The 13262-nt window shown below is 47.9% G+C and overlaps 1 protein-coding gene across 12 annotated transcripts in view; it reads right to left on the reverse strand.

The window, feature by feature from the left end:
* Positions 1-4688: 4688 nt before the first annotated feature.
* Positions 4689-13262, reverse strand: part of KTN1 (kinectin 1) — a 78560-nt gene continuing 69986 nt past the window's right edge. For all 12 annotated transcript variants that reach the window (XM_087748078.1, XM_087748082.1, XM_087748074.1 and 9 more), the window contains 4 exons: positions 12559-12642; positions 11134-11226; positions 6313-6436; positions 4689-5174 (listed from right to left, as the gene is read on the reverse strand). In XM_087748078.1, the coding sequence (XP_087604204.1) occupies positions 5170-5174; positions 6313-6436; positions 11134-11226; positions 12559-12642 (306 nt within the window). In that variant the 3' untranslated portion in view covers positions 4689-5169. The remainder of the gene's footprint in view (positions 5175-6312; positions 6437-11133; positions 11227-12558; positions 12643-13262) is intronic.

The following is a 13262-nucleotide window of genomic DNA, read 5'->3' on the forward strand; positions in this document are numbered from 1 at the left end:
GGCTGGCATGATTTCTTCCCCAGCTGCTGAGAGCAGGGATGCCTGCAACACCCACCCCTCGCAAGGGTTTTGTCCCTGGTTTGGTAATGTGTGCTTGGTTCAGGGGCATGGCTGGCGGTGGGAACGAGGAGAGGTGGGTTTTGGAAGGGGACACACCATGGGCGACCCCCCCCAGCCATCACCCGAGCAAGTCTTGGCGTTCTCATGGGTTGTCCCTGTACTCCTGGTCTCTCACGTAGACTTAGGAAAGCCCTCAGGGCCTTTACGGACCCATTTGCTTCGGTGGTCTCACAGAGGACAGCGTCCAGATGAAGCTCTGACTGGCTGAGGCCACCTCTCGGGTCTCTAGTCCTGGCCCTGCAACAGGCAGAGCTCTCAGCAAAACCAGCATAATTTGTACCTTCAGGAAGCTAGTCCAGGTTTATTCTAAGCAAACCTGAGAGACAAGACACCCTCCATGAAGACACTTGGCTAAACCTCCCTCCAAGGAGCACCCCTCACCCATCGCTCTTCTCCAGCCACCCCAGGACACTGCGGCAGGGGAGCCCAGCCAGGGCTGACATTGGACTTGATGATCTTAAACGTCTTTTCCAACCTAAACAATTCCATGACATGGGACCCACAGGGATTTGTCACCTCCAAAAGGAGGTGAAAGAAGACTACTACTTTTCCAGCATTCAAGCTATCACCATTTCATGTAAAAGCTTTTGGAGACTTAGCGTCCCATACCATTACCAGAGACTCTTTCTCCCCAAGACCTTTCCTCTCCAGCCAGAGCACAGGCGTGCTCTGGACCCACGGAGAAGGGTTTGCTGGAAGATGATGTTTAATCAAACAAATCTGAGTACATCAAAGGGTCCAGGTGACGTGGGGAAGCTCCTGCATGGCGATGCCCACACCCACCTTGGAGCTGGATTGTCTCCTGACTTTGCATCCTGGCAAAGGTTAGCCAAGATAGTGAATCCAACGAAGCAGGCAGAAATGTAGTTTCTCACCTTCTGGATGCTCCTTTAGAAACTCCCAGCTGGCCAGCAGCAGCTCTCCCTGCTCACAGCTTCCCCCAGGATCTGCAGAAGAGCCCCCCAGTATAACCCCACCGTCCAATGCGAAAGGCAGAGCCCTGCCAAAAGCCTTGGCGACCAGCAAATGATCCAAGGAAATTCAGAGCTGACTGCGAACAGCACCACAAGTGCTGCAGAAAAAGGCCAGGGTCACACATCAAGCAAGGGGGACACGGGGACCACGGCACCTGGGGACAAAACACAGCTGTGTCATTGCAAAGGGGTTTTATGGCAAAATCATTTGAATTATTCGGGGTTGAATTAAATTTGCATGAGATTTCTTTTTTTAATCACAATAATAAATAGCTGAGTGAGTCATTGCCCAAGAAAACCCAACAGCAGCTCCTAGATGAACAACTCATTGCTCACGCCTGCGGGATACAGCTGGGAAAGGGTGGGAGGTTCATGCTTAGGGATGGAGGAGAGGCAGCGCAACTTCAGCGAGAGCAAACAGAGAGCTCAGAGCCTTCCCCTGCATTTCTCATTGCTATTTTGAATGGAAAGCAAGAGAAGCCGGTTTTGTACATGGATTAGGCTCAGCAACACTCAATAGCCAGCACCACGTTGGAAACGCTCAGCACTGCATCGCACGCGGCTTACGGTGCACAGCTTCTCCTAGCACAAATCACCCCAGTCTTGCAATTAAAACAAAAAAAAAAAAAATTCCATTGCCGGCATCTGAACATCCCCGTTCCAGTTTTTTCCAAGAAAAGCATCTCCGTATCCATTAGCTATTGTCTCCCTCTAGCGCGGGCAGAGCCCAGGCTGCCTCCTGCCACGGCTGCAGCTCCCGGCCTGGCTGGAAACCAAGGGCTGAAGCTCTGCAGAGAACGGCGGGCTCGGGGCGGGCTGGGAAGACACGCCAAGTACCAGCTTTACCTTTGCATTGATGAATCAGCTTCCCACACGCGCCTTTTTTTTTTTTTTGGTCTTCACATTTTCTCTCAGCAGATGCTCAGAGCGGGAGGGATTTCTTAGTGACCAAATCAGCCAGCTAAAGTCTTCCAAATTTGAGAGACGACTGCCAACAGCCACATTTTATCAAGGGCTGGACTGGACACCGGGATGAAAGAGCATCCATCCTCCTTCCCACTGCTCCTGGGGAACCATCCTGACCTCTCTTCACCCTTCAGAGAGGGGATTAGGGTTTGCTCAGCTGGGTTTTTCAGGGGATCTTTTTACAGCTGCCTTTAACACCTCTGTACATCTCCTAAAGCAAAATAAAAACCTGCACTTACATTTCAAAAGAAAAGGTCTCGCCTCCTCTCCTGGGAGGATTTCTGCCAAGAGAGAAAGGGAATGACGCTGCAAATCTCGCCCTTGTTAAACGAAGCGCTGCAGCAGCACCTTCACCCCCTGCTCTGCAGCTTAACCCAACAGAAAAATCAACAGCCTGGAGACACAGCCAGGTTCCATCTCCACGCTCACAGCACCTTCGCTCCTCCAAAGACTGCATCCAGAGGCTCTACAGGCACTGCTGGCCCTTCCAGGAATGTTTCTTCCTTGAACGAGGCACCATCAGCATTTGCAAAGCCATCTTTTTGAGGAAAAAGGGACATGGCATTACCTGGAGACCTCAGTTCTCCTTGGGATGTTACCAGTGTAATGAGCTGAGCTGTTGGAGAAGGAGGCAGGATGAACACAGCAGCTCCTCAACCTGCCTTGCTTTCACAGCACCCACCACACTGGGGATAGATCCAGGGGAATCAACCCTCCTTCACCTGGTACCTGTGCAACCTGTGTCTCCCCACCAGCTTTCCCAGGGCCTTGCAAAGCAACCGCCCCACTTGAACACAGGGAAGGAGGCTCACGATGGAGGGAATTCACTGGTGCCCGTCTCTGCATGCTCTCCAACCAGCAATGCACATGGCAAGGCACGGAGGAAGGCTCTGAGCTCCCCTGGACTAGTTACCCACATATACCGGGAGAACTGTTACCTGGTGAGCCCAAGGAGGATGGGGGACAGCTCCTCGTGGAGATTCCCTGCTGTCCGTTGTCTTTATCCATAAGGATAAGGAGCAAAAAACACAACCGAGCCCCAGACGCATGGAGGAGCCAAAGAGTACCTGATCCAGGGGAAGGCTGAGCTTCCAGCCAACTGCACACTAGATAACAGATACAATAGCAGAAACTCAGGTCTGCTCTCCCACACGACCACCACAGCCAGCACCTGCCTCCACGACCATTTTACTAAATGATAGACCTTCAAAGAAGAGGAGCTTCCCAGCTGGGGTGGCCATGGGGACTCTCCCATGGGCAGGGCTGCGATCACAGCACCACCACGACACCCCCAGCCCAAACCACCATCGCTGAAGCTTGTGGGTTATGTTCATAAAGTTTCAAAACAGTCAAACCTACACGGATCCAACCTAAACGATTCTATGATTCTACTTACCCAAAAAATAGGCGTCTAGACATCTGCCAAAGGATCAGCCTCTGGCCAAAGCCTGGGCAAGCGCGGAGACCTTCCAGGGTTCAGGTTTTCCTTAGATGCAGTTGCAGTGGGTGCCCTTGGCACTAAAAATGCTTTCTACTTCAAGCCACCTATAAAACAGACTCACAGCACTGGAGTTTTTACCCAATGAAATAACCTCTCCAAGGAACGTAACAGTTTAATGGCTACAGTTGAAACCCAAGGGTCACTTTTGTGAAGAAACACAGGTTTTTCAGTTTTCTCTCCCTCTTCTGAGCTCTTTCGTAGCTCTCAACAGGACTTGCATCATCCAGGAAACCACTGGGTCCATGTAAGGAAGAAACTTCTTCACTTCACCTCCTGTCTGGTCAAGGGGGGTGGGTGACAAAGGACCAAAATATTAACAAAAAAATCCCCCAAAGGCAAGAGTGTGAAAAGCTCAGGGTGAGCAGTTCGAACCATTTTACCTCTACACTTAATTCAGTTTGGCCCCCAACTGTTTTGTTGCCTTCCCTCAGATAATCATGTCCTCAAGTGTTATCAAGAACTAAGCAACATCTCACCTTGCTTACTGAAGAATCTCCTGCAGAACTGAAGGGTTCATCAAAGACACACTTCAAAACCCAAAGCAGAGGAGGGCCACCTGATGTCCCCATGCCCCCAGAAGAATCCCTGTCCCAAAGGCCCTCCCCAGATTTGTTTCCAATGAAGCCCCCAGTGACAGAGCATCCAACCCCCCAAAACTCCTTCCACCACCGACACCCGTCCAGGAGGCAGGTCCAGGGCAAAGGGGGATAACTGCGCACCGCTGGCGGCCGGGCAGGCTGGTCCAACACTGCCACAAGAGCTGGCTTTGCCGTACAATCCGACGTTCCTAACTGTTCCTCCCCTTTTACTCCCTGATTTTTCCCAGAGGCAATACATGACATGGAAGCACAGTTCACATGACAGTTCGCTGGGGATTTCTTCTATTTATTTTTTTTTTTTTTAAACCTTAGCGCCTTTCCTTTAAAAGGAAGACTTGCTCTGAAGTTTGCAAGCACCCCGGTTTGCCTCTTCTCAAGTTTGTGCCTCCTGCTCTGCCCAAAACCAAGGAGACCAAGCACAGCCTGATGCTCGTTTCAGGGAGGAGAGAGATGGAAAGCTCACCTGAGTCATCCACATGCAGTTAAAAGAAGAGAGCAGGAACACCTTGAATAATAGCATCCCTTTATTTGCTGACACCATTACAAAAACTGATTACATTAGCAACCAAAAAAAAAAAAAAGAAAGAGTGTTTACTTGAGGTTGAAGTCAGAGGCAGCTAATCCCAAAACTGTAATTAAGTAAAACATCAGTGTACAACATCAGTATTAAAATGTTATATCCCATTGGTGACTTTACCATGTTGGAGGTTTCTGAACAAGTTTTATTGAGCAAAATAAGATAAAAGATTATGTGTTTACTGTCTCTCCAGGAATGTAAAGGTCTAATTATCCAAACAGGTTTGTTTTTATTATAAAACTAAACTCTGGAGGTGTCTACAGAGTTGGGTTTTTTCTTTAAATCAGTAGTCTAACAAGGATTAGAAAAGACAAAACTCTGTTCAGTGTTTCTGACGAAGTAGAAAGGGTGAAAACATAAATAAGGCTTTAATTTGGCAAAATATAATACAATGCCTTCTGCTATCCTCAAATTAACGATTCCCCCGTGACTTCATTCTGCAAGAGAAACACAAAACGCCACGTCAGTCAAGCAGCTTCCGAAGGGCAGTGTTCAAGCAAACCCACGCCTCGCCAGCCCTTCAGCGGCTCACGCCAGCTGCTTCGTTAGCGTCGGCCCACGACAAAGCCCAGAGGAACAAGCCGGGGCGGTGGAGGCTGAGCAGGAGCAGCCTCCCAGAGCAGAGGCCAAGGCGCAGGTAGCGCCTTCCCCCCACGTGCACCAAGCCCATCCTAGGACGCTGGGCTCACCCCACCACTCTGTTACCAGTCCTTAAGACCAGCTCTACTGCCCACGCTGTGTTACAGAGGCAGATGCAGAAAAAATAAAACTAAATGAGGAAAAAACCAAGTCTCCATCCTCACCAGCGAGAGGGAGTTCTGACATTTCTTGTAGCGGCTCGTTCAGTGCCAAGGCTTTGCTGCCTCCCCAGCCCAACAGTTCGCAACCCGCCCTCAGATACCCGGCTCACAGCACATCTAGCAGAGGCTCACAAGCTGCATCCCGAGAAAGTTTAGTGTCTCGAGTTTATCCAACCATTAGCTAACTTTGGGTCATTTAAGAAGTTTACCAGCATGACACAGTCAACCACAAAGGCCCAGGTTTCCAAGTTGGCTGTGTATTAAAATAAAAGCCTTGTTCGTGTGTCTATAATTGGATGAAGAGTTCATGCCAGACTGATGCTTCAGACACTCATATCCCCGTGACCACAGCAAGCCATTGCTGTTAACTCAGTGAAAGCCCAGTGGGTTACTTTACATCCTCCATGCTCCGATTGCTTTGGGATGGAAGTGTAGACATTTTGCTCGTGTAGCTGGGACGAAGGAAACAAGGCACAGGCACTGGGAGAACGAAGCTTTGGGAAACCTGCTGCGGGAAGTGGCAAGTAGCAGAAGGGAAGGACAGCTGTGTACCCAGAGAGGGACATGGAGATGTGAGATTAGTCCCAGCTAACTGAAGCATGGATCCAGAGAGGGACAAATCTGGTGCCTACCAGCAGCTTTTGATGAATTGCACATAGACAGTTTCAGATTTTGACACCTGACTTGTTAAATCTGAACAAGGTCCCACCATGACAGACCAGTGTCCTTCCTGACAGCCACCCAGTTCAACGAGACGGCCACCAGCCGCACCTACCTACTAGCTGGTAGTGTTCTCGTCCCTTTGAAAGCATTTGGCTTACTGACACGAGCAGCTTCTTGAGATGACCTACATCCTGGTTAAGATTCACTGCCACATTTAGTCTTTTTTCAGTCAATTCCTGGAAGAAGGAAAAAAAAAAAATCATTAAAAACTCATTTACAATCTAATTACCAAGAAAGCCTCGAATTAGATCCTCCATATAAAATTACAAATTGCTTGCGCAGATGTGAACAATCCTTGTAAATCAGAGGGTTAGGGCCACATCTAAAGAGAACACGGTTCAAAGTCAAGAAGCTGTTTCCCGTTGCAGGGAATTACCTGCACACGCTGAATGCCGGCAGGAGCATTGCTGACCTCCGGCTCCCACCCTCCCTGCCCGGGACTCTGCTTACTCCCTGCTTCCAGGAATTGTGCTCATAACCACAGCTGATCCGGCCTCAGAAGTTATTACCCCACATCCCCACAAGCCCGGCTGAAAACCCCACGCAGACGAGAGCACGGGCTTTATTAGGCAGGCTGCTAAGCGCGGGGACGGTGCCCAGCGGGAGGGATGACTTCTGACCTCCGCAGCTGTAACAACAAGGCTGCTGGACCACCAAGGACTCGGTCTGTATGAAGATCTGTGGGATGGTGTCCTCAGCAGTACGTAATACCCAAGCACAAGGCAGCTCCAGCTGTGAAGCCATCTGAAAGAGCTGGCTGGAGATACACACCTTTCCCCAGCCACGCCACAGCACCGGTGCTCCTGTTCAGGCTCGGGGCATGGGCTGCTGCCCACCAGCTACCCCACGGGTTCACCCTCTGCTCCAAGCTGCCATGAAATTCCTGCTTGCCAGTGACGCCCAGACTTGGATAAGGATCACAAAGCGGTCTAAGCACCAGTCAACATAGAGAAACCAAAAAAAGAAAGCTACCAACAGCTAGAAAATTGGTTTCTTGCTCTGAAATGAAAATGCTGAGCTTGCTTTCTTTAAACAAAAATAAGTGCTTTTTTAAAGGAGTTCAACAGTTTATTAATAAGGAAGTGTCACAACTCAAAACAGACTCTTCCTCTCTTGCCTGCCCTCCTCCCCAAAGTCAGTCCTGCTGAGCTAACAGTGATATAATCCCTGGTTTATTACCTTTATTGATTAGCTCCTCCAGAGATGTACAGAGAACTCCACATCTAAAACACACATTACTACTCCTTACTCTGCTCATAACCCAGACGTGCAGATAACCTGCAGGAGAGCTTCCCCTTGCAATTTAACAGCTAAAAATAAGCAGCTCTGCCTTGCTGTCAGCGCTACAGAAGTAGCCAGTTCTCAACACGAGCACAGAGGTGTTCGCAGGCACTCGGCATCAGCCAGCTCCGCTCCAACTGAAAACAGTTTTACTAACAGAATGAGACTGATGCATAATGCTGTTGCAAATCTCTCCCTGGAGTTTCAGGGAAATTAGAGCGAGTTCAGAGAGGGCCACTTTCCCAGCTCCCATTTGGCTGGAAACGCCGCTAGACTTGCTGGAACGCAGAGCGGGCATTAAATCAAACTCAACGACCTGCACCATTACAGAAACTACTCTGGGCTCAGGCAAGAGAACGAAGCAATATATTGCAAAGCTCTTACTTAAGTGCAACTGGTAAACATTTTTCTACTGTAAAAAAATCATTGGGAATCTGTATTACGGTAGCCTTAACCTATTTTACCTTTATTAAAACAGAAAATCAGGTCTGCTAAGCGAATTCTCAGTCTTGACGGTCTCATACGGATTGATGAAAGTGGAAAGGCAAATGCAATTAGCATCCCAGCAAAGGAATGAATCGCAGGACTGACCGACAGTGCTGGGTATGAGAGTGCATGTGCATTAGCGTAGAAACCATCGTGGGCAGAAGCAATGAAGGAGCCTTTCAATTCACTCTCAGCCCTCATCTCTGCGAAGTGCTCTTCTCTCCCTTATTTGCTTCCTCTCCCTTCTGTTTTGTGGCTTCACTAATCGCAGGCAGTGTTTACTCATGAATTATAGACACATCCCCAACCCTCCCGGGGCCAATCCTGACCAGCTCCTGATGGATTTGGGCTCAACACAGTCATACTGCAGCTTCTGTGAACCCAGGAGCGCAGAACTGCCTCACGCAGCCCTTGCTGTACCCCAGCCCCATGCTCTCCATGACTGCGGGGAAAGCATGTCTTTGGGATACGGGGATGAAGAGAGGAAGAGGATGGTAGCGGGGAACCCACTGCAATCACAGACCCAGTAGCTAAGGCACTGAACTGGCAGATTCCCCTCCGCCATGCTTAACACGTACAGCGTCTCCAGTTTTCAAGGATAGAGTGTTTTACACTGAGATCTGGGGGGAAAAGCACATTAGATTTCGTATAAACCTCAAAATAAGTTTACTGCCTAAGCAAGCTGCTGAATATAAATGACTTCCTTACAGCATACTAAAAGGCACCCTTTAGTCATCATCTAATCCCATAAGTGACAAGGAAGCTGATTAGAAAAACCAAATGATCTATTTTTAAATAGAAAGAAAAAGGAGTCTAAAGAAAACATACAGAATGTGTTTGAGGGTTTACACAAGCATCATTTCTCAATTTTGTGGGTTGGTTCCAGTACCCAGAAGGAACAAATATGCTCATTTTTGAGCATGTGTTCTCAGGTCCTTCTTAGAAAAGAGAGACACTGTTGCTAGGTGGAAGTGGCTGGAAGACTTACTTTTTTAATCCGAGAGCTATTTTAAGCTGGGTTTTTACGCTTCTGGGGAGACAGGGTTGGTTGTTTTGTGTTTTTTTTTTTTTTTCCTTTTTTTTTAAAAAAAAAAAAAAAAGAGTCAGCAAAAAGGGCTTGGGGAAGAAGATAAAGAAAATGTTCTAAATTCCAGCCTCTGCCAATGGCTACCTGGCAAGAGCGCTGTTCAGACAATGAACATATTTTTACTAATGAAGGCTTAATTACAGGTTTATTAGGACTGTTTTTCTACACTCCTCTTCAGAATAAAGCGATGGATATTCTGGAGGAAGCCTTATTAGGGTTCCACAACGTGCCCACGGAGCTACAGCAGAGCAGTGCGTGAGCCAGAGGGGTTACAAAAGCTAAGGGTAAAGCAATTAAATCAAACCAGCATGCTCAGGCCACAGCAGGGCACATCTACTGACACCCAGCTCACCAGTGTCACCAGCCACAAAACGCCACAGCTGATGGCATCGCTGCTCTGATGTACCACTTGGATAAGCCATAAAGGCGTAGTGGAGGGCAAGCAGTTTGGCGTTGGTTTGAGGAGGGCTTTTCTTCTCCAGCCTGCTGCAGATAGGGACATGGAGCACCCGGTTGTCACCGTCACTGGCTGGCCTCCCGCTGGCAACACAGAAGAGGGCTCGGCAGACCTACCATCCCTCCCAGGAACTGGGACATCCGTGGTCTCACAGGCCCAGCTGCCTCTGTCGCAGACACAGTGAGCCCACAATGCAAGGGTCGATCAGCAACCACGACTGACCGCTCTGGAAAAGCCACTTCATTTCTGCTGATGACTACAAAGACAAAGGCTTTTCTACAGTACTCCTCAGAGGACTCCTAGCTTCCTCTCACAGCTGATGAAGCTACTTATTTTCAGCAGCTAAAAGGAGTCAAAATAAATTATTTGTCCTACCAGCAAGTGCTCCTCTCCTCCTCAAACAACAGTATTTCCTTCCACTCCACCCATCAGAAAGAAAATGTGTAACGAGTTCCATTGACACCACTTAGCTGCATAAAACGTGCTGGGAAGGCATCTGCTTTAGCCTTCCCTTTCCCAACTGCCTTTTGGAAAGCTCTTCTGAAGCTATTTTGAAGCTGGTGTGAAAGCTCTCATTTCCAGAGATGGAGAGGCCCAGTTACAAAGCCACGATTCAAACAGTTGTACAGGTGGTGTCTTTTTAGGGCCAGCACTTGGAGTACCAGCTCCGTCAGCAGTTCTGCAATCACCCGTGTGAACAGTAACACAGGGGCTCAGGCAAGTCACCTGCAAGTGTGACAAGAGGCCACCCCAAACAGAGTCCACCCAATTCCAGACCCTGCAACTGCAATGCAGTTACTGGAGGATACAAAAACACCATCAACCTGGAGAGTTGCCCACCCACAGCACAAGGCAGTGCTCAAGTCTGGTGCTTACTGAAGCTCAGGTTAGTAAGATTTTGCTGCTGGACCACTTCTAGGTCAGCACAAATTTCAAGGAGCCAGGACCAGCTGAAGTTGAATTTGGGCACCGACCAGTGGCTAAGGACAGGCTCTTGCCCACAGCTGCAGAGGACCAGAAGGGTCAATGTTCTGGCAAGGGACGTTGCCTGCCTTGGTGTTACGGGGCATGCAAGACTGCCTTCTTTCTTTGGCGTTACAGATGTCAGCAAGTGCCAACCCAACAGTTAAATTTTTAAGCTCATTTAGCAATCAGCACATTTATTTTTAGCCTCCCTTCTCGAAAGGACAAGTTTGGGAATCTTCCCCAGACTCTTCCTACTTTTGCCCAAACCAAACCAACAACCCTTTGGAAGCCCAGATCTCATGTCCAGAATCTCATCCCCAGAATCTCATCCTTTCCTCCTTACAAATTTGAGCTATGGGAAAGAGGTCACAATCCAGATGACAACAGAACTCCCAATCCTTAGAAAAGTGTCAGCATCCTTGGGATACAGCTCCAGGACACCACCCTGACAAGTTGTGGGACAGGAAGTTTCATCAAGCCTTAATTTACCGTCAGCAGAACACGTCCCGTTCCTTTGCTGGACCTCACTTCCCAAAGTTCACATTTTGCATGAGATTTGCATTGCCCCTGAGCACAGGCTCAAAAGAAACACTCACCGACTCTGTGCAAACATCGCTGTTTTCAATAACATTGGCATCCCCAACGACTTTTCCAATTTCTCTCTCAAGAGATGCCAGAGACTCCTGGGCCTGTAGGGGAGAAAAAAACCAACCAAACAAACAAACAGGGGAGGCACAACAATTAGCAAAGGCTGAGAAGCAAATCCCCATCTCTCCAAGAGCACTAGAGACACGGGAAATCACTGTTCAGGAGGAAATCTGTTTTATGCCAGATTTGCTCAAGGGACCAACACATTTGCCAAGATTGACATGTCTCCTTACAACCAGCATGTTGCATGTCAGCCTGCATTTGAAAGCAATTCTACAGGGAAGCTTTAATAGTCTCATGTCAAGTTATTAGGTAAAAATTGTGCAGCAAATTTTTTGTGCAAGAGTAACAGCGCAGGCAGGTATCCAAAAGTCTAATCACAGATCTGCATTTATATAGAATATACCATGAACCAGGGACATCAGCACAGCTCACTTCATATGTCAACATCCAATATAATTGTCCTGAGCAAAATGTTTTAAACAGCTTATTGCAGCAGGTTTCCTTTGTCTTCTCACCTCCTAGCAGTGCTTTTCTGATCATCTGCCGCTGCTCCCAGGACAAGACCTGCCCCACCAACAGCTCTCCCCACTCCAGCCCTGCAGGAACGCAGCCCAGTTTCTTTACTCTGCATCTCCCGCAGAAGGAACAAGGTGTTATACAGTCTGGAGCCAGAGCTCAGCCACTCTGCAGGCTATTATCATCTCCATTTATCAATTCTCCCATGAGAGGTTCATTTCTGGGGTGACAGACAGCACTGAGACCTCTCATGCTTAAAGATTTCCCACTCCAATCCATCTTCCAAGAATGACCATGAGGAAGAGCAGAGGTAACCCACCTGCTTGTCTCATCGAGCTTGTGCAGAGCTAACTTTAAAGATTTACAGTCTCCTGGGTTACAGCCAATTTGCAACCACGTGCAAATGGGCAAATGGCTTGTAAACCAACTTGTAACCCACTGCCATTTGAGACTGGATTTAAAAGCTTCAGGCTGTGGTATGGGTGTAGGGCTGTGGGACGGGCTTTTTGTTAGGCTGCGTTTCCTTATTTAAAGAATTATTTGTCAGCCCCACATCACCGCTTCTTCCCATTGGAATAAAGTTGTCATGAACAAGAGACTCTTTCAAGAAGGATAATTAAACAGAGCTGTTAGTTGCATTTTTATCATTTCAACAGGCATGCAGGTATCTTGCATGAGCTGTTACACCCACAGTCCCAGTCGCCTGGGGAACCAGCGAGCAGAGTAAGACACCCCACCAGGCAGGCAGTCTGCTCAAGCCGCTCAAATCACCACGTTTTCCAGCACTGCAAAACTACAGATCTTGAGGGTTTTGATAACATTTAGATCTGCAACTGTTAAGCGTCTCTGCTTACCTTGGGCAAGTCACCAGCTACCTTCTGTCTCTCGTTTTGATCAACTTTGAGTTTTGATAGTGTTTCGTTTAGCTGCGTTTTCAGCTGCAAAATAGTAAGAAAGAAACTCAGTTTCCCCTCACACACACAGATTTTATCTGTCTGTCCCACGGATTAACCCAGTGCACACTGACTGCAAAGAGAGTAAGATTACTAACAATTATTGCACACACTGGATTAGTCAACATGTACGATGAGGCTTACAAGGACAGTCAAGGAAGAGAGGCTCCATCTGTAAAGATAAACGAAGAGAATGGAAACTACAGAAGAAAAGACATGGTTGGCATCAGCTTGATTACAAGTCGTTTTGACTTTTAAACTACGTTGCCAGTAGGAATATTATCAATACTGAAAGTACGGAAGCCTCTCGAGCGCTCTTATCACCAGTCAGCCCAGACTTCAACTTAATTCATGGCAAATATGCAAAAATGTAGATTGTCATCTCCCTAATTCAGGCTAAACAGTCACTTTACTGCTAAATAAACTAAAAAGCTCTACTTGTCATCTTAATAAAGCACCACTTACTACAACTATGTTGACTTAACCAGTCTGTTAATGTCACATCAAGGCATGAATCACTGACAGGGGTATATTAAGTTGTCAATTGTGTTTAGATTCAGTCCAAAAAAGTGAAATTATTTCAGTCAAGAGGGATGAATACTTTG

This window comes from Nipponia nippon, unplaced genomic scaffold, assembly GCF_047370975.1.
Source record: "Nipponia nippon isolate SJK-2023a ecotype South Korea unplaced genomic scaffold, ASM4737097v1 scaffold_11, whole genome shotgun sequence".
NCBI lineage: Eukaryota > Metazoa > Chordata > Aves > Pelecaniformes > Threskiornithidae > Nipponia > Nipponia nippon.